At 43.0% G+C, this 22,377-nt stretch overlaps 1 protein-coding gene across 1 annotated transcript in view; it reads right to left on the minus strand.

Annotated features, from left to right (window-relative positions):
• The window catches only part of LTN1 (listerin E3 ubiquitin protein ligase 1), a 161,974-nt gene that overhangs the window by 91,011 nt on the left and 48,586 nt on the right, over positions 1–22,377 (minus strand). Inside the window, exons 9-13 of the mRNA XM_056559464.1 lie at positions 16,642–16,789; positions 8,539–9,288; positions 5,953–5,994; positions 3,465–3,657; positions 1,262–1,501 (exon numbers count right to left, since the gene is read on the minus strand). Of these exons, the coding sequence (XP_056415439.1) occupies positions 1,262–1,501; positions 3,465–3,657; positions 5,953–5,994; positions 8,539–9,288; positions 16,642–16,789 (1,373 nt within the window). The remainder of the gene's footprint in view (positions 1–1,261; positions 1,502–3,464; positions 3,658–5,952; positions 5,995–8,538; positions 9,289–16,641; positions 16,790–22,377) is intronic.

Below are 22,377 nucleotides of genomic sequence, written 5' to 3' on the forward strand. Positions count from 1 at the left end.
GCTTATACAGTTCAGAAAAGGTTAGAGAGAATAATCTAGAGGTTTTTGTGTATGCCTTCTGCTTACCCGTTTTAGCTGATGTGGCAGGCATGTGTTTTTAGCTGATGTGCCAAGTATTTGAGTTTCTAGCCCTCTTGAATCTATTTTGGAACAGAAATAATTTTCTCATGCTGTCTGCTTTGCAGAGGGAAGGTGTGGAGTGTAATCCCTGCAATTACCCCTAATGAAACCAACCTAAATCCCCTGGCTAAACTCCAGCAACCAGAAGCCTAAACTGCTGACACTCATAAGGTGTTGTGGTCAGTTCACATTATGTGCAGTTTTGATACATTTTCTTATTAAGAGAGTGTATATATATATATAAATATATATATAGATAGATAGATAGATAGATAGATAGATAGATGAGAGAGAGAGAGGGAGAGAGAGATGGATGGAGTGGAGGTGTATAACTACTATATATCCTGATCCTATAGAGATAGCAGCAGCAATATATGGATAGAGCTGGAGGGGAGGTATATAACTACTATATATCCTGATCCAATACAGATAGCAGCAGCGGTATACAGATATAGCTGGAGGGGAGGTGTACAACTACTATAAATCCTGATCCTATAGATATAACAGCAGCAGTATACAGATAGAGCTGAGAGGGAGGTGTATAACTACTATATATCCTGATCATATAGAGATAGCAGCAGCAGTATACAGATGGAGCTGGAGGGGAGGTGAATATCTACTATAAATCCTGATCCCATAGAGATAGCAGCAGCAGGATATGGATAAAGCTGGAGGGGAGGTGTATATCTACTATATAATCTGATCCCATAGAAATAGCAGCAGTATACAGATAGAGCTGTGAGAAGAAGGTAAGAGGAGGGATTTAGGACCTGCCAGGAGAATCTGGTGATTATGTCATCCTGTAGCTCATAAAAAGCCAGACTGGTGATCACATGACCCAGTTACAGTAATGAAATGCATGGATGCAGCTGTGCTGAAATGAAACAGATGCTACTGCAGGACTAGTTATGGTGAGTGTGCATGGTATGGGCACAAATTAAACCTGGAGAGCTTCTTTAAAAAGTTTTCTATGATATTGGTCCTAGTGTATGTGTTTGAGATAAGACTCCCTCCAGTGATACAAGTGATGACAACCACTACACAGCGCTTCGCTCTATGTTGAAGCATTATAAGCTACAAGAAAACATAAATGATACCCCATGACAAATAAACTAATGCAGCCATTGTGCACTGGTGCTACCTGATAAGTGAGTGGTGTCAGAGGACTGTGCACAGAGCTGGAAGATGGTGAGGAGCAGGTCCTCGGCGGACGGCATCTGAAGGCAGTCCTTTACAGAACTGAAGAAGTTGGAGGCCAGGTCACAGATAAAGGACACCGGCTGCTCAATGTCCCCGGCTTCAGAGAGGTCTCTGGCCTGAACCAAAGCGCTGTGGAGTTTATCAATGATCTTCTCTACGTAGACATCAGCAATCAAAGCCTCTGTGAAGAAGAAGAACAGGTTTAAAACGATATAAATTGGAAACTCTGATCTTCTCTGTATCTAATTAAAGGGGCTGTCTAGTTCAGAAATATACTCTATTAAAGGGGTACTCCGCCCCTAGACATCTTATTCCCTATGCAAAGGATAGGGGATAAGATGTCTGATCGCGGGAGTCCCGTTGCTGGGGCCCCTGCGATCTCGGTTGCGGCACCCCAGTCATCCGGAGCATGGAGCAAACATCACTCCGTGCCGGATGACTGGAGAAGCGGGGCGGAGGCTTGTGACATCACAGTCACGCCCCGCCCCACTCGTGATAGACTTGCATTGAGGGGGCGTGGCACAAGCGGGCCTGACTGACGTCATAAACCTCTGGCGCTGCACCCGACACTCTAAACCAGTGGTCTCCAACCTGTGGACCACCAGATGTTGCAAAACTACAACTCCCAGCATGCCCGGACAGCCAACGGCTGTCCGGGCATGCTGGGAGTTGTAGTTTTGCAACATCTGGAGGTCCGCAGGTTGGAGACCACTGGTCTAAACGAATGCTGGGTGCAGCTGTGAGATCGCGGGGGTCCCGCCGCTGGGGATAGGGGATAAGATGTCTAGGGGCGGAGCACCCCTTTAAGAGATTTGCATTTAATAGATGGCGGTCCTCTGTTCTGGATTCCCACCTCTCGACCAGAGTGTCTCCTCCTCTGGCATACCCCATCCTGTCCTGTATTACACAAACAGCCCACAGATAAAAATGGACAATGTGCAATGCTGCTTTATCCCTATGGTGGCGCTGCAGGCTGGCGCTTGGACAGTGTGTCAGTTCTGTTAATGGGTTATAATTAATTAACCCTTTACTATGACTGGAACTCAGCTGAGAGACCGCTGTCCCCTAGAGATCGGAGTGGGGATGAGCCTGCTGTGGCTATAGGCAACACAGGCAGCTCTATAGTGATTTCCTAGTGGAGGAACAGGGAAGTGCAGCCTGAAATGCTTTCTCTATAGCAGTGATCTGCAACCTGTGGCTGGTGCAGAACTACAACTCCCAGCATGCCCAGTCAACCTCCGTTGTAGCACCAGCTTCAGAGCCACAGGTGGGATGCAGATCATTGCTTTTTGGCTGCACTTGCACTTAACACTATTGTGTTACTGCCCCTTAAAAACTCTAATATAATACAATAATACAGAAGAAACAGTTTTTTCCTTTAAAAAGTAATTTCCAGTTCCCCACCAAGCACATCCAGAATGTTGGTATTCAGTGCACCTCTTAACAGCTACCATGCAGATCTATATGTCACCATGGTTACAGATGACTTACCATGCAGATCTATATGTCACCATGGTTACAGATGGCTTAAAAAAAAAAAAAAGACAATCTGGGAACACACTTGGCTGGATCCATACTTATCCTTCAGAATTATTCTTAAAGGGGTACTCCGGTGGAAAACATGTTTTTTAAATCAACTGATGCCAGAAAGTTGAACAGATTTGTAAATTACTTCTATTTAAAAATCGTAATCCTTCCAGTACTTATCAGCTGCTGTATACTACAGAGGAAGTTCTTTTCTTTTTACATTTCTTTCCAGTCTGACCACAGTGCTCTCTGCTGACACCTCGGTCCATGTCATAGTAAACCTATCCTGCTCTGGACAGTTCCTGACATGGACAGAGGTGTCAGCAGAGAGCACTGTGGTCAGCCAGAAAGGAAATTCAAAAAGAAAAGAACTTCCTCTGTAGTATACAGCAACTGATAAGTACTGGAAGGATTAAGATTTTTAAATAGAAGTAATTTACAAATCTGTATAACTTTCTGGCACCAGTTTATTTGAAAAAATAAAAAAATATATTTTTCGCCACCGGAGTCCCCCTCTAACCCTATATACTAGGTCTAATGCGAGAGAGGAACATGTTCCAGTATGGTTGGAGAAGCTGGAGCTCAGCAATGTCAGTGTGGCCGTACCCCCCACTTACCGTTCTTCACGTGTTCGGACAGAACCAGACTCAGCAGAGCCCACTTATCGCTGCAGTACGGCTCTTGTTGTCTTGTCCTGTCTACCAATCCTGCGCTGCACAGATCACCGGCTAGAGCGATCAGCTTGTCACCCAGAACCTCGCCTTTCAGCCAATCACAGATCAAGGAGTGTTTTACAGGATCTGAACAAGCCTGAAGAAGACAGAAAAAAATAAAAAACAGGGTATTGGATAGCTTTCTATTAAAGGGGTAGTCCAGTGGTGAAAAACTTATCCCCTATCCTAAGGATAGGGGATAAGTTTGAGATCGCGGGGGGTCCGACCGCTGGGGCCCCCTGCGATCTCTCTGTACGAGGCCCCGGCTATCCGCCGAGATAGCGGGTGTCGACCCCCGCACGAGGCGGCGGCCGACACGCCCCCTCAATACATCTCTATGGCAGAGCCGGAGATTGCCGAAGGCAGCGCTTCGGCTCTGCCATAGAGTTGTATTGAGGGGGCGTGTCGGCCGCCGCCTCGTGCGGAGGTCGACACGCCCCCTTCCCGCGGGCTGTCGGGGCTCCATACAGGAGATCGCAGGGGGCCCCAGCAGTCGGACCCCCCGCGATCTGCAACTTATCCCCTATCCTTAGGATAGGGGATAAGTTGCTCACCACTGAATCACCACTGGACTACTCCTTTAACCCCTTAAGGATTGACCCATTTTTTACCTTAATGACCAGGCTCTTTTTTTTTCCTGCTTTTTCTGAGCAGACCGATTCTGATATTGTTTTTTCGTGACATATTGTACTTTATATAAGGGGTGCATTTTGGTTAACAAATGCCGCATTTTTGGTGGAAAATATTTTTGTCCATAATATTGTGAAAAACTGGAAAATGTCTGTTTATTTTTTATAATTTTTTTTAATGGTGTACACTGTGCGGTAAAAGTGATGTTATATTTATTCTGTGGGTCAGTACGATTATGGCGATACCCATTTTATATCGCTTTCTATGTTCTTTTTCCTTTTCTGAGCAAAATTATTTTTCTGCCATTCATTTTCCAACAGCCGTAACTTTTTTACTTTTCGTCTGACGCCATTGAGTAAGGGCTTATTTTTTGCGGGATGAGCTGCACTTTTTATTGGTATCATTTTTGCGCTACGTGCTACATTTTGATCTTTTTTATTCCGCTATTTGTATCAAAATTGGCGAATTTTGCTCTTTTTTTGTTGCTTGTTTTTTACGGCGCTCACCGTACGGGAACATTTACATTTTAGTTTTATAGTACACATCATTACCGACGTGGCAATACCTATTATGTATATGATTTGTGATTTTGATCTTTTTTGGTCATAATACAGGGCTTTTATTGGGAAAGGGGCATTTTTTTTTTTTATATACTTCATACTTTTATTTAAGTATTTATTACATTTTTTACACTTTTTACTGGTTATACTATGCTGCAATACATTTGTAATGCAGCACAGTATGACCCGATCAGCTGCACACAGTACAGCCTGTGGCTGGATCTCACAGGTTTCCATAGCAGGCATACAGGAGGTCATGATCTGACCTCTTGCTGCCATAGCAACCAACAACGACCAGCGATCATATCGCGGCGCCGGCATTGGTGAATAGGTGGAGCGGGCTCCCCCTGTCAACACCATAGATGCTGTGATCAGAATTGATCACGGCATCTATGAGGTTAATGCTGCCGGGATCTGCGGGACTCCAGCAGCTGCGGCAGGACTCCGGCTGTGATGTACTTATCAGCTGCAGTATACTACAAAGGAAGATATTTTCTTTTTTAACTTCTTTTTTGTCTGACCACAGTGCTCTCTTCTGACACCTCTGTCCATCTCAGGAACTGTCCAGAGCCGGAGAGGTTTGCTATGGGGATTTGCTCCTGTTCTGGACAATTCCTGAGATGAACAGAGGTGTCAGCAGAGAGCACTGTGGTCAGACAGAAAATAAATTAAAAAAGAAAAAAAACTTCCTTTGTAGCATACAGCAGCTGATAAGTACTGGAAGGATTAAGATTTTTAAATAGAAGTAATTTACAAATCTGTTTAACTTTCTGGCACCAGTTGATTTAAAAAAAAAAAATAAAATGTTTTCCACTGGAGTACCCCTTTAAAAACATTTCCCTCTAAAATAATTGCAGGAACAAGTAGATTTCCTTTTACGCTGACATTTTTAATTATAGGAAAGTTGGTTGACAACCAATGTGGTGACCCTTATAGCATCCTATGAGAGCAACTACCCCAGTGTTTCCAACCAGTGTGCCTCCAGCTGTTGCAAAACTACAACTCCCAGCATGCTGGGAGTTGTAGTTTTGCAACAGCTGGAGGCACACTGGTTGGGAAACACTGGACTATCCAATGTGCTACATATATATATATATATATATATATATATATATATATATATATATATATATATATACTACCAGTATAGAAAAGTAATGATAAAATAAAAAAATAAAATAAAAAAAGCACAAATTACTAACCTTCTGAATGATGTAAAGGAGAATGTGCCACTGAAACTCCATCTAGAATAAAGAAAAGAATGAGGAACAGGATTAACAGGCCTCAATGAAGATGTTACAGGGGGTAGAAGTTCTCCTTCTGATGCTAAGACTTTGTCTTAAACGGTTTTTACAGGAATAAAAAATGACAGAGCTAATTTTTTCCAAAAACAGCACCACTCCTGTCCTCAGGTTGTGTGTGGTATTACAACTTGTCTCCATTAATTTCAATAAAGAGCAATCGACTCAACCTCCTCCAAATCGGGAATAGTGGGTGTTGCCATGAACCAATACATAATAAATCATTGGTGCTGTCCAATTTGTCATAAAAAAATTAAAGGGGTACTTCGGCACTTAACTTACGCCCACTGCATGCATCTCTATGGGAGAGCAGGAGATACACGAGCGCAGTATTTCCGGCTTTCTCATAGAGATGCATGGAGGGGGCATGTCTGCCACCACTCTGTATGGTGGTCGAACCAGCTCCGTGCATGCGAAGGGCTGTGCAGGAGATCGCGGAGTTACCAGTAATCCAGAAGACTGTAAACTTTTCACGTTTAAGGGGTCTATTCACACGTAAAAGTATCCTGCGCATATTTGATGCGCAGGATTTAAAGAGTACCTGTCATGATCTGATATGATATGATCATGATATGACCTGTCATATACATTTTATAATCCTCCCTGTTCAATGCCCCCATCATGATAACCCCCCCCCCGCCCTGACTATATTTTTTAGTTTTTTTTTAGTTTTTTACCTTGATATTGCTCTGTATTTTCTGCTCAGTCAGATTCACAGACTGGGAAGGGGCGTTCCCCAGCAGGTGTGACATCATCTGAAGCCATACAGGGGAGAACTTCCTCCCTCACTCTGCTACACACAGCCCAGAGCAGTTCAGTGTGAGATGAGCTATGATTGCCTAAGGCTGCACACACTCCTCAGCACTCCAGACTGCATTTCCTGATTTTGGACTTTTGCCAGACCAGCAAGAGTTCAAAGTCTGCGCAAGAGATAGGGGGGAAATGTGCTCTGGACAAGTAGGGAGACACCTAGTTGCAGCTTTTTTTTTAAACACAAATAAAACATAGAAAACTTCATTTTTCAAGAAGAACTCAACTAAGCGCTTTGCTCATTGGCTTGCTACCTTTTCCGCCTCACTGCAGTCTACGACAGTGTTTTCAAAACAGTATGCCTCCAGCTGTTGCAAAACTACAACTTCCAGCATGCCCGGACAGCCGGAGGCTGTCCGGGCATGCTGGGAGTTGTAGTTCTGCAACAGCTGGAGGTACACTTTTTAAAAAACACTGGTCTATGGAGACACTCTCTTACAGAGAGACAGGAGGCACAGCGAGCCGCAAAGTGAAGTGCTCAGCCGCACACTTCTGGCTGTATCTAATGATCCGTGGAGGTCTGAACATCCAGACCCCCAACAGATCCAAACTTTTGACATGTCTCTAGAACATGTCAAAATATTTTTAAAGTGACAGAGACACCTAAAGCTTTACTTGTATATTAAAAAAAAAAAAAAAAAAAAAAAAAAAAAAAAGCTTTGTAAGTAGTGATGCACCGGATTTTCGGCAGCAAAAAATTATCGCCTCTATAGTGCATAGAGATCAGGGTCAGCTGCAGAGCCACAGGCTGTCAGGGCATGCTGGGAGTTGTAGTTAGTAACTAACTGCAAATCTCAGCATGCCCTAACACAGCCTGTGGCTCTGCAGCTGACCCAAACTAGAACTTCAACTCCCAGCATGTTGCACTTTATATAAAAATATAGTATTTGTTATAGTGCAACATGCTGGGAGTTGTAGTTAGTAACTAACTTCAACTCCCAGCATGCCCTGGCACAGCCTATGGCTCTGAAGCTTACCCAAAGCGAGTACAACTACCAGCATGCCCTGAAATAGCCCCATGCTCTGCAGCTGACTGAAAACTAGTAGTTTTGGGTCAGTTGCAGAGCATTTTTAAGTAATCTGACGGTAAGTGTAATAAAATTATTTTATTTAAACTTTTTTTTAAAGGAGTAGTCCAGTATTGAAAAACGTATTCCCTATTCTAAGGATAGGGGATAAGTTTCAGATTGCGGGTGGTCCGACCGCTGGAACCCCGGCTCTCTCCGGCCAGATAGCGTGTCGATGACCGCACAAAGCAGCATCTGACATAGCGGCCGCGTCCCCTCAACATAGCGCTATGGCAGAGCCAGAGATTTCCAAAGGCAGCGCTCTGGCTCGGCCATAGAGTTGTATTAAAGGGGCGTGTCAGCCGTGCGGTGGTCGACCCCTTTGTGCGGACTGCCGGGGCCCCGTATGGGAGGTTTCGGGGGTCCCAGCGGTCGGACTCCTAGCGATCTGAAACTTATCCCCTATCCTTAGGATAGAGGATACGTTTTTCAATACTGGAATACTCCTTTAATTGGGTATGGCAATGCATTTTAGGTTTCTGTTTTCGTGCAAGTACCGCTTAAATTTTCGGTTTTGGCTCACAATTAGTAGGGTGCACCAAAATGAAAATTTTAAGTTTATGCATACTTTTTTTTTATTGTAAACTCGAAAAAGCCCAATATCCATTACCTTGACTAAGCTGTCCAAAAGAAGTTTTCTCTCCAAAGCCACGGGACAACAATTCAGGACACTATACAGGATGTCTACTAAGAAGTCGGCATCTTCTCGGGTGCCTTCTTTAAGCCAAATTGTTAATTTTTGATGCAAGAACTGCACGGCTGGGTTTCCGGAATTCAGACATGTGTCGTCTTCACTGCTTTGTTCTAGAAGCACATGGAACACCCTGAGAGAGGAGAAGGTGCTAAGAAGAGCTGCCAGAAACCTCAGGTGCCGGTTGGACCCTTGTTCGGTGATGTACACCATGCTTAGCTCTGCCAGCTTACAGACCAGGTCCTGGAGACGCTCCTTTCTTAGGTCGTTCAGACCTCGGTCCCCGTCCTTTGTCCGGGAGACGGAAGCCATCAGAGAATCCACGCTGTCCTTCACGTCGTCGTCTTCATCTGTAAATCTGATTTTGGCTTTCTTCTTTTTCGTTGCCTTCTGAGAACAATTTGGGTTCTGCATGACTTGTAGAAGCCCCGAAACTCCGGCCAGTTCCCTCTCTCCGGCTTCTATGACGTCCACTTGGGCGACACACACCTGCTCCAAACTTTCCCAGAAGGAAGACAACACGGCAGAGTAAGTCTCGGTAAGGTCTTCTCCCGCCTCCTGGCCTCCTGCTTTTGTCTCCCACGAATGGATGGTCTCCTCTACGAGGCCAAACAGCGGACTGCTCTGTAGTCGTGAGTCTTTTACTGAGGAGTCGATAAGAGGGATCAACTGAGGAAGAAAAATAATCTGCATGTAAAATCTCAAACACAAAGAGAAACCAACCAGACACCTTTTACTATAGATCATCATCATTGCATATTGGTGTCTAACATGATCCCAAAATTAGTGGGAACTCCACAACTAATGATTGCATACCCAAGAGAAAACGGAGTTCACAAAACCACTTGCAATAAAATATATAAATCTTTATTATAAAAATATAATTTAAAAAAAGTTCCCCACTTCGTGTTGCCACTTTTTAAAAGGGGCTACTGTCAGACGCCGGCCCCTTTAAAAAGTGACAACACGAAACAGAGTTGGGGTGCAAAGGCATTTGATTATAATGGGTAAGCACTTGGGCACTCCATGGCAGATGATAATGCACAGAAGCCATTAAAGGGGTAGTAAAGGGGTCGTTCCATATCAACTGGCTCCAGAAAGCGAAACTGATTTGTAAATTACTTCTATTAAAATGTTTTAATCCTTCGGCTAAGTTTCTACTTGTTTTTTGCCCTGCATTTTTTGGTTTAAAAAAAAATGCCAGAAAAAACGCCAGTGCAATTTCCTGCGTCTGGCGTTTTTTCATTTGTGTGGAAATTGCATTTTTGGCCCCATTGGCGTTTTTTTTTTTTTTATGGTACCCAAAATTTGTTGGGTACTAAGGACGCAGTAGTGATATAAAAAATATAAATTTTGTTAAATACATTTTTTTTCAACAAAATTTTAATTAATTTTTTATAAAGTGTGTGTGTTTCACTTTTTTTCCCTCTCTTTTTCAAAATTTTTTAAGTAGTACTACTACTCCCAGCATGGAACAGATTGTTTCATGATGGGAGTATTCGTACCTGTACTAATAGACATATCGTCCTGGGTGTCAGTCCTGACACCCGCTGTCATCATCCTGTATAATGTATAGATGCGGCCGCTCTCCTATGGTCCCCTGCACGGCCGTATATATACACATATTCCTATTTCCCACAGAGAGCTGTGATTGGCTGGAACCATCTGGCCAATCCCAGCTTTCTGCGGGAGATATGAATATGTGTATATATACGTGTGCAAGGGACCAGAGAAGAGCGGCCGCATCTATACATTATACAGGAGGATCGCAACGGAACCCGGGCGGTCTGTCAATTACTCCCATTATGGAACAGTGTGTGTTCCATGCTGGGAGTAGTAGTACGACCTAAAATATAAAGACTAAAAAGTGAAAAACACACACACAATACATTTTTAGGTCCCTGCCCGCCCACATAAATTGATCCCTGTTTAAAAATTAATAAAAATTTTGTTGTAAAAAAAGAAACATTTTGTTAAATACAATTTTTTCCATCACTACTGTATTTTTTTTTAACGGTACCCAAGAAATTTTATTAAAAAAGGTATCTCCATCACTTTTTTTTCAGGGAAAAAAAACGCCAGTGGCTCAACATGCTGCGATTCTGCAAAACAGCCAAGGAGCTGAAAAACACCAAAAAAAAAAATGAAAAAAAGTCAAAAGGATTAAAAAAAACCATCAAACTGAAAAACGCCAAGTGGAAAAAGAATTTTGCGATTTCTCATTGATTTACAGCTAACATCTGGCCGCAGAGTTTTTTGGCCGAAAAAATGGCATGCGGCAGAATTGGCGTTTTTCTTTGCGTTTTTCCAAAAAAGAAAAAACAAGTAGAAACTTAGCCTTCCAGTAGTTTTCAGCTGAAGTTGTTCTTTTCTGTCTGACCACAGTGCTCTATGCTGACACCTCTGTCTGTTTCAGGAACTGTCCAGAGTAGGAGCAACTCCCCATAGCAAACCTCTAATGCTTCGGACCGTTCCTGAGACAAGCAGAGGTGTCAGCAGAGAGCACTGTGGTCAGTCAGAAAATAATAACTCAACTTCAGCAGCTGATAACTGCTGGAAGGATTAAGATTATTTAACAGAAGTAATTTACAAATGTGTTTAACTTTCTGGTACCAGTTGATTTAAAAAAAATAAATAAATAAAAAATAAAATTATGTATATGTATATGTATATATATATATATATATATATATATATATATATATATATATATATATATATATATATGTTTTCCACCGGAGTACCCCTTTAAGGGAGTCTAGGCAGACAATACAATATAAATGTGCTAGTTGGGGCAACAGCTTATTCATTGTGCAAAACTCTGTCCTAGACATCGTTACTAATTTATTGCTATCAGCATGAATTAGGGAGGGATATGCCTATTCGGTGTATATATGATACATCATTTATCAATTATTGATTAAAGGGGTACTCCGACGGAAAAAGTTTTTTTTTTTTTTTTTAAATCAACTGGTGCCAGAAAGTTAAACAGATTTGTAAATCACTTCTATTTTAATCCTTCCAGTACTTATTAGGTGCTGAATACTACAGAGGAAATTCTTTTCTTTTTGGAACACAGAGCTCTCTGCTGACATCATGACCACAGTGCTCTCTGCTGACATCTCTGTCCATTTTAATAACTGTCCAGAGTAGGAGAAAATCCCCATAGCAAACATATGCTGCTATGGACAGAGATGTCAGCAGAGAGCACTGTGCTCATGATGTCAGCAGAGAGCTGTGTGTTCCAAAAAGAAAAGAATTGTAGTATTCAGCAGCTAATAAGTACTGGAAGGATTAAGATTTTTTAATAGAAGTAATTTACAAATCTGTCTGGTGCAGACTTTTCCTATTCCATCCTGCCTGGGCTGCAAAACAGCTGATCGGTCGGCCGGGCTGTCTACTACCTACTTCCCTTAGCCTGGTACGTCACGCGGCGCTTCAGCCTATCACCGGCCGCAGCGATGTCCCACCTCGGCAGACAGCCCGGCCGACTGACCAGCTGTTGCGGAGCTCCAGGGGAAGGTAGGAAGGTAAGTGAAAGTTTTTTTTTTTCTCTTTTTTTTGCAGCCCGGGCAGGATGGAATAGGAAAAGTCAGCACCGGAGTACCCCTTTAACTTTATTGCACCAGTTGATAAAAAAAAATAAAAATGGTTTTCCAGTAGGGTACCCCTTTAAAGAGGACCTGTGACCAACCCAACAAAGTGAGACGTTACGATCACTAAATAGTTACAAGTACACTCCGTAAAAATGCCAGCAACACCAAACATGACCTCACAACTTGGCACCATAAGTACATACAGAATAAAGTTTCAGTCGTCCAATGAAGTAGCGATGCGCTGCACCCCCCCCCCGCCCCCTCCGCTCACATGCCCACACACGCTGTAACACGCAGATCATTTTGAAAGATTTCATTTAATTAGATTTTAATCAAAATATTTACAACATGTTACGCAACTATTCCTGTCACCATTCTACAACATTCTACCCCAGACGCAACACGCTCAGACCAAATATTCAATCTCTGCAAAGCACAATATTTGGCCGCCGTTCCATCAGTAGGTATCTGTAGTCAGAGCTATGTATAGCCTCAAAACACTAGTTTTACAATCTCCAAAATACCAGCGGGATATCTGGATGGGGTCCCTTTAAATATGGCTCATTAAAGTGCATGGAATGGAAAAACGCTACAGGCCGCACTGTGTGTACAAGAAATTAACTGATTGTATGGATCAGAGTTTCCCAACCTGTTTCACCTCAGGGTACACCACAATAAATTAGTTTTTATGGCGGAGAACACAGCCCCCTCCCTGTATGCAGTTTGCCCCCTGTAGGTAGCTTGTCCTGTTTAGGTAGGACCCATCAGTAAGTGGTTTGCCCTACTGTAGGTAGCTTGCGCCACCAGTAGGCAGGTAGTTTGCCGCCTTGTAATTAGACCCTAGGACCGCCTGTATTTGGTTTGCCAAACACGCCCGGAGGGAGGACAACCTGTAGGAAGTTTGTGTCAAGAGCGCCCCCCCCCCCCTTGTGGCACTTATATGGTTAATTATGTCTGCTACTCCATTCTGTAAAACTACAGCCCAGTTCTGATGCCCCGTTCTCTGATGTACTAGTTGGTTTCCATGTCAATATCATAGACTCCTATGTAGGAGCATGTGATGATACATTTCACTCTCCTTCCTCTGTATGGTCACATGCTTCTCCATAGGTTGCCATGATATGTATGGGGAAACCAACCAGCAGTGGAGCGGGGCAGCAGAGTGTGTGAAGTGCCGCCTGGTGATCACATGACGCAGTTATAGTAATGAAACATATGGATGCAGCTGTGCTGGAATGAAACAGATGGCACTGTTGGACTAGTGATGATTAGTGTCCATGATATGGGCAACAGCTCTAACATCCAGTCAGAAGACTGCTACAGCTGTCAACCATAGTTTAACCCCTTAAGGGCGCAGGACGTAAATGTACGTCCTGGTGCGGTGGTACTTAATGCACCAGGACGTACATTTACGTCCTAAGCATAACCGCGGGCATCGGAGCGATGCCCGTGTCATGCGCGGCTGATCCCGGCTGCTGATCGCAGCCAGGGACCCGCCGGCAATGGCCGACGCCCGCGATCTCGCGGGCGTCCGCCATTAACCCCTCAGGTGCCGGGATCAATACAGATCCCGGCATCTGCGGCAGTGCGCGATTTGAATGAATGATCGGATCGCCCGCAGCGCTGCTGCGGGGATCCGATCATTCATAACGCCGCACGGAGGTCCCCTCTCCTTCCTCCGTGCGGCTCCCGGCGTCTCCTGCTCTGGTCTGTGATCGAGCAGACCAGAGCAGAAGATGACCGAAAACACTGATCTGTTCTATGTCCTATACATAGAACAGATCAGTATTCGCAATCATGGTATTGCTATGAATAAAAAAAAATTTAAAAAAATGTAAAAGTAAAAAAAAGTGAAAAATCCCCTCCCCCAATAAAAACGTAAAACGTCCGTTTTTTCCTATTTTACCCCCAAAAAGCGTAAACATTTTTTTTTATAGACATATTTGGTATCGCCGCGTGCGTAAATGTCCAAACTATTAAAATAACATGTTAATGATCCCGTACGGTTAACGGCGTGAACGAAAAAAAAAAAAAAAAAGTCCAAAATTCCTACTTTTTTAATACATTTTATTAAAAAAAAATTATAAAAAATGTATTCAAAGTTTTTTATATGCAAATGTGGTATAAAAAAAAAAAGTACAGATCATGGCGCAAAAAATGAGCCCCCATACCGCCGCTTATACGGAAAAATAAAAAAGTTATAGGTCATCAAAATAAAGGGATTATAAAAGTACTAATTTGGTTAAAAAGTTTGTGATTTTTTTTAAGCGCAAGAATAATATAAAAGTATGTAATAATGGGTATCATTTTAATCGTATTGACCCTCAGAATAAAGAACACATGTCATTTTTACCATAAATTGTACGGCGTGAAAACGAAACCTTCCAAAATTAGCAAAATTGCGTTTTTCGTTTTAATTTCCCCACAAAAATAGTGTTTTTTGGTTGCGCCATACATTTTATGACATAATGAGTTATGTCATTACAAAGGACAACTGGTCGCGCAAAAAACAAGCCCTCATACTAGTCTGTGGATGAAAATATAAAAGAGTTATGATTTTTAGAAGGCGAGGAGGAAAAAATGAAAACGTAAAAATTAAATTGTCTGAGTCCTTAAGGCCAAAATGGGCTGAGTCCTTAAGGGGTTAAAGGGGTACTCCAGAGGCAAAAAAAAAGTCAACTGGTGCCAGAAAGTTAAACAGATTTGTAAATTACTTCTATTTAAAAATTGTAATCATTCCAGTACTTATGAGCTGCTGTATGCTCCAGAGGAAGATCTTTTCTTTTTTAATTTCTTTTCTGCCTGAACACAGTGCTCTCTGCTGACACCTCTGTCCATGTTACGAACTGTCTAGAGCAGGGGTGTCAAACTCAAATTCATCAGGGGCCTCATCAGCAGTTTGGTCAACCTCAAAGGGCCGGTTGTATCTGTAGGACCCCTACCCCCCCCCCCCCACATACCGTATATGCCGGTGTATAAGATGACCCCCAACTTTTACAGTTAAAATGTAGAGTTTGGGATATACTCGCCATATAAGACTACCCCTCCTACCGCAATGTACAGCACCTTGTAGTTCCCCCCACATTAGGTTGGCAGTATAGTTCCCCCCACATTAGGTGGTTAGCATGTTCCCCCACATTACTAGGCAGTATAGTTCCCCCACATTAGGTAGGCAGTATAGTTCCCCCCACATTAGTTGGCAGCATGTTCCCCCACATTAGGTTGGCAGTATAGTTCCCCCCACATTAGGTTGGCAGTATAGTTCCCCCACATTAGGTAGGCAGTATAGTTCCCCCCACATTAGTTGGCAGCATGTTCCCTCCACATTAGGTTGGCAGTATAGTTCCCCCCACATTAGGTAGGCAGTATAGTTCCCCCCACATTAGGTAGGCAGTATAGTTCCCCCCACATTAGTTGGCAGCATGTTCGCCCACATTAGTTGGCAGCATGTTCCCCCACATTAGTTGGCAGTATAGTTCCCCCCACATTAGGTTGGCAACACCCCCCCCCCCCCCCCCCACAGACATACAGCCTCCAGCCATATACAGTGTATGGCTGGAGGCTGTATGTCTGTGTGCTGCCCCCACTGTGATCTGGTCACCGCTCCTCCGGCCCGGGGTCACAATCTACTGCTATGGCCTATGGACCATAGCAGTAGGTGCCAGGACCGGTCGAGCGGTGACCGTAACGCTGAAGAGAAGAAGATAACGCGCCGCCGGTCACTTACCAGGTCCCGGCCGGAGATCGTCCTCCTGCGGTGATCCTGCCGTCCTCCTGGTCCTCCCGCGTCTCTATGGTTGTACGCTTGAGACGTCACTGACGACGTCCCGTGCGTACATCCATAGAGACGGAGGACCAGGAGGACAGAAGGAGGATCGCTAGAGGGCAGACGTTGGTGAAGGTTGGCGGCCGGCGGCGGCTAAGCGGGCCACATGACTAGGTCTGGCGCGGGCCTTGTGTTTGACACCCGTGGTTTAGAGCAAGAGAGGTTGTCTATGGGGATTTGCTTCTACTCTGGACAGTTCCTGACATGAATAGATGTGTCAGCGGAGAGCACTGTGGTCAGACAGAAAAGAACTACACAACTTCCTGTGGATCATACAGCATCTGATAAGTGCTGGAAGGATTAAGATTTTTAAATAGCAATCATTTACAAATCTGTATGACTTGCTGGCACCAGTTGATTTTAAGGGAAGCCTAAGAATTGTCAGGAAAGGTGAAAAATCTTGTAAAGCAGTGGTCTCTAAACCGTAGCCCTCCAGATGTTGCAAAACTGCAACTCCCAGCATGCCCAGACATCCATTGGCTGTCTGGGCATGCTGGAAGTTGTAGTTTTGCAACAGTGTTTCCCAGCGGGTGGGCCTCCAGCTGTTGCAAAACTATATCTCCCAGTTTTCAATGGTAAGCAGAAACAAGTGTACCCCACCTGGTCAATAATAAGCGACTGACGAATCTTGGCGCTCTCCTCGCCATCTCTTAGGTTTTCCTGCATGGTGAAGCGAAGACATTCTGTGTAGGCGCTCAGGATGGCGGAACATTCTGTGGGGCTGGAAACAGCTCGGTCACTGGACAGGCTGGGGAATAGGAAATTGTAAAATTATTTCAAAGGCTTTACCATTACAATGAATATAACTTTACATAATTAAGACATTAAAATGTATGTAGGTTGAATCTCAGGGGCTCTTTAAAACGGAAAAAAAACTGTAAAAAATAAAAATAAAAAAAACTTGAATAAGAACTAATGAATTTTATATATTGATGGAGAATGTTATTTGTAAAATTAATTAAAAAAAAAAAAAGCACAATAGTATTTTTATATATATATATATACATATACATATATACACACACACACACACACACACACACACACACACACACCGTATATACTCGAGTATAAGCCGAGTTTTTCAGCACGATTTTCCGTGCTGAAAACACCCCCCTCGGCTTATACTCGAGTGAACTCTCCGCCCTCAGTGGTCTTCAACCTGCGGACCTCCAGAGGTTTCAAAACTACAACTCCCAGCAAGCCCGGGCAGCCAGTGCGGAGAAGAGGCCCTCCGGTGAAGATGGCAGCCCGGAAACACTATCCCACCGGACGACCTCCTCACCGGACAGTCCTGCAGCACCGGACCAGCGCCGAGCGGAGGTGAGTACAGAACTAAAGGGGGTGAGAGGGGGCTGGATGATGTCGAAGGCCGCAGTGGTCTTCAACCTGCAGACCTCCAGAGGTTTCAAAACTACAACTCCCAGCAAGCCCGGACAGCCGATGGCCGACAAGCGGTGATGATGATGACATGTGGTGATGATGACAGGGGGATGATGAAGGGGGGGGGATTATGACAAGGGGATGATGAAGGGGGGGTGTGGGATGATGACAAGAGGATGATGACAAGAGGATGATGACAAGGGGATGATGAAGGGGGTGGGGATGATGACAAGGGGATGATGAAGGGGGGGTGGGATGATGACAAGGGGGTGGGGATGATGACAAGGGGATGATGAAGGGGGTTGTGGGATGATGACAAGGGGATGATGACAAGGGGATGATGACAGGCGGTGATGATGAAGGTGGGAAGATGAAGGGGGGATGATGAAGGGGGGAGGATGACAGGGTGATGATGATGACGGTGTTAATGACAGGGGTCTGGATGATGACAGAGGGGGATGATGTATTTCCCACCCGAGGCTTATACTCGAGTCAATAAACTTTCCTGGGATTTTGGGGTGAAATTAGGGGCCTCGGCTTATATTCGGGTCGGCTTATACTCGAGTATATACGGTATATTTTTTTTTAGTATTAGAGAATAATGAAGGATTTCTTGGAGATATATCATTCTTTTCAAACGTACAGCTTTTATATGACAATTGAGCTAATGAATTTTATATATTGATGAAGAGAAGGTTATTTGTAAAATGAGTTTAAAAAAAGGCACAATAGTATTTTATTTCTCCAACTATCCCGCAACAACCCAGCCACCCTCATCAGAAATAAAAAAAATATAAAAAAAAACATACTATGCCGCACTATGAATATCCGTACTCTGGAGGCTTTTTAGTTTAATTTTGAGCCCACATTTTGTGACGTTGGTGGGTGGAGTCTTGCGTCGCTGCGCTGAGGCCGGAGTTTATGTCAGGAAAGAAGACAGCACAGCACCAACAGGCACATACACAAAAGTGAAGCCACAAAAACAAAAAAAAAAAACGGCTCGGTACGTTACCCACCCCAAAATGTGCATGAAGCTGCATTACTATGGATATTTTTTTTTTTTTTTTACGGAAAAATTTTAGTGCCGCATATGGGCTATTTATGTAGTTTGTAAAAATTCTTACACAATTATTTTGTGCCTTATTCTATTTTAACAGAATGTTAATTTTAAAATTTAGTGGGAGCAGTGCTGAGCTTGTCTGTGTCCCGGCTGCAGTTTGAGATTTAGGACTCCATCATGAGTCTGAAATCTATAAAAAAAAAAAAAAAAAAAAAAAAAGGCTTGCGACCAGGACTGGTAGGGAGACCTCTAGTGGTCATTTTTTCTAAATGGAAAATTAAATAGAAAGAAGCATATTTTTTTTTTTTATAACATGCTATTGGAAAGTTATTCTGTATACATTAATCTATAATTTATCAAAAGTTTTTTTTGATGAAAGTGGAAATGCTAATTCTTTCTTCATAAATAGCGACTATCGCACTTGATAAATATATGACCACTGCAAAGTATAAAAAAAAAAAAGTTTTTTCCACGTGAGCAGATTTCAGAAGTGTGCTTTGAAATAAGCAAAAATCAAAAAGTTGCAGCATGTATAGAAAAGTCGCACGTGCACAAGTACATGCAACTTTTTTACACAAAAAAAAAAAAAATCTACTACAGAGCTTGATAAATCTCCTTACATGTGTTTACCTTGTGCTTCCCTGTTTTTTTTTTATGTGGCTGGCATGGGATAGGATCTCTTTTGGTTTATGAATGCACAGTGATGTGGGTTGTGTAATGCAACCTACATTTCCCATGAATCCTCTGGCTTTGGTAAAATCAGACTTACATGTGGGTTGAGGTCAGTTCACATTGGGTGAGATATTTAAAAATTACTGTAATTTCTGCTCCAACTATATGAATCACACCATTTTTTTTCTCCTCACATTTTTAAAGGAAAACTGTCAGCTTGCTTCCCCACACTATCCAGCGGTAGTGCAGGGGACGCTGATCAGTTTGATGCTTACCGTGCCCGGATCTGCCCCGCCGTTCGGCCATAATCTTCTATTTTTGGTATATGCTAATTAGGTGCTAACTTGCACCAGGCTAACTGGCACTTTGACGTCAGCGTTTCTGGCCGCAGCGCCACCCAACTCATCAATATTCCTCCCCCCTCTTCATTACAGAGCGGGGAGAAGAGGGAGAGGCAGAGGGAGGGGAGGAATATTGATGAGCTGGGCAGCACTGCGGCCAAAAACGCTGACGTCAGAGTGTCAGTTAGCCCGACTGGTGCAAGTTAGCACCTAATTAGCATATACCGAAAATAGAAGATTACGGCCGAACGGGTGCGGGCAGGGTAAGCATCAAACTGACCAGCGTCCCCCGCACTACCGGCCAGTACCGCTGGTTAGTGCGGGGGGGGAGAAAGCTGACAGTTTTCCTTTAAAGGTTTCTTGTGCTTCTTTGAAAATATGTGAGTTTATTTTCATAACACTTTTCTTTTTTTGCGACAAAACTGCTAATTTTGGCGCACAATTTTTTTTCTTGCCGCCATCATAATTTTTTTGCATCAAAACTTCAGAATTTGGCACCAAATTTTGTATCATGGAAAATTCTGGCGGAAGCATCTCACACAATATTCCATGATTACCAGTGCCCATAGAATCAATAACTATATGAATACAACATGTCCAGGGGTTAAATTTGAGTGCAAGTGCAGTGACCATGAAAAATAAATTATTTATTTACTTTTAACCCCCGAAGGGCTTTTTTGTTTTGCACTTTCATTTTTTTCCTCCTCACTATAGCTTCTGACCCAGGGGACTACTTAAAGGGGAACTCCGCCCCTAGATATCTTATGCCCTATCCAACCGCTGGGGATCCCTGCGATCTCTCCTGCAGCACCCCCTGTCATCTGGTGCACAGAGCGAGCTTTGCTCCATGCCTGATGACTGGCGATGCAGGGGCCGGAGGATCGTGACGTCAGGAGGGGGCAGGGCAGTGATGTCACGATCCTCCTCTCTTCACCTGCATCCTGACCGGCTCCAGAGATCTTCTCCTCTGCTCTGCCATCTGGCAGACCAGAGAATTAGATTGTCCTTATTACTGATCAGTATTAACCCCTTAAGGACTCAGGGTTTTTCCGTTTTTGCACTTTCGTTTTTTCCTCCTTACCTTTTAAAAATCATAACCCTTTCAATTTTCCACCTAAAAATCCATATTATGGCTTATTTTTTGCGTCGCCAATTCTACTTTGCAGTGACAGTCATTTTACCCAAAAATGCATGGTGAAACGGAAAAAAAAATCATTGTACGACAAAATCGAAAAAAAAAACGCCATTTCGTAACTTTTGGGGGCTTCCGTTTCTACGCAGTGCATATTTCGGTAAAAATTACACCTTATCATTATTCTGTAGGTCCATACGGTTAAAATGATACCCTACTTATATAGGTTTGATTTTGTCGCACTTCTGGAAAAAATCATAACTACATGCAGGAAAATTTATACGTTTAAAAATGTCATCTTCTGACCCCTATAACTTTTTTATTTTTCCACGTATGGGGCGGTATGAGGGCAAATTTTTTGTGCCGTAATCTGAAGTTTTTATCGGTATGATTTTTGTTTTGATCGGACTTTTTGATCACTTTTTATTCATTTTTTAATGTTATAAAAAGTTACCAAAATACGCTTTTTTGGACTTTGAATTTTTTTTGCGCGTACGCCATTGACCGTACAGCTTAATTAATTATATATTTTTATAGTTTGGACATTTACGCAAGCGGCAATACCACATATGTTTATTTATTTATTTTTTTACACTGTTATTTTTTTTATGGGAAAAGGGGGGTGATTCAAACTTTTATTAGGGAAGGGGTTAAATGACCTTTATTAACACTTTTTTTTTACTTTTTTTTTTTGCAGTGTTATAGGTCCCATAGGGACCTATAACACTGCACACACTGATCTCTCATCCTGATCACAGGCGTGTATTAACACGCCTATGATCAGCATTATCGGCGCTTGACTGCTCCTGCCTGGATCTCAGGCACGGAGCAGTCATTCGTCGATCGGACACAAAGGAGGCAGATAAGAGCCCTCCCGGTGTCCGATCAGCTGTTCGGGACGCCGCGATTTCACCTCAGTTTCACTTTAGAAGCGGCGGTCAGCTTTGACCGCCGCTTCTAAAGGGTTAATACCGCACATCGCCGCGATCGGCGATGTGTGGTATTAGCCGCGGGTCCCGGCCGTTGATTAGCGCCGGGACCGACGCGATATGATGCGGGATCGCGGCGCGATCCCGCTTCATATCGCGGGAGCCGGCGCAATACGTAAATATACGTCCTGCGTCGTTAAGGGGTTAAAAATCAAAAAGATAGATATTAACTGTTACAGTTTAATAATGGGAATAAGAACCTCCTCTAATAAAAAAAAGTATTCCCCCCCATTTTACAAATAGAAAATTGTAAAAAAATTAAATAAATCAACATATTTGGTATAGCCATGTGTAGAATAGTCCGAATTATAAAGATATTATTAAGATATAATGTTAATGATTCCATATGGTGAACGGCATAAATCACATATACACAAATGTGGTACCGATAAAAACAACAAATCACAGATTAAGTGCCCATACAAGCATAACCATATGAATAAAACGTGATTATTTTTTGTTAACCCCTTCAGAACGACAAGTTTTTTCATTTTTGCACTTTCGTTTTTTCCTCCTCACCTTATTAGAATTATAACACTTTCAATTTTCTACCAACAGACTCCTATAAGGGCTGTTTTTTTTTTGTGCCACATACTGTACTTTGTAATGACATCAACCATTTCACCACAAAATCTACAGCAAAACTAGAAAAAACATTTTTTTTGAGGGACAAGATTGAAAAAAACAAACGCCATTTTGAATTTTTTTTAGTGGCTTCCGATTCTACACAGTGCACTTTTCAGTAAAAATGACACCTTA

This window comes from Hyla sarda, chromosome 2 (genome assembly GCF_029499605.1).
Source record: "Hyla sarda isolate aHylSar1 chromosome 2, aHylSar1.hap1, whole genome shotgun sequence".
In the NCBI taxonomy this organism is placed as follows: domain Eukaryota; kingdom Metazoa; phylum Chordata; class Amphibia; order Anura; family Hylidae; genus Hyla; species Hyla sarda.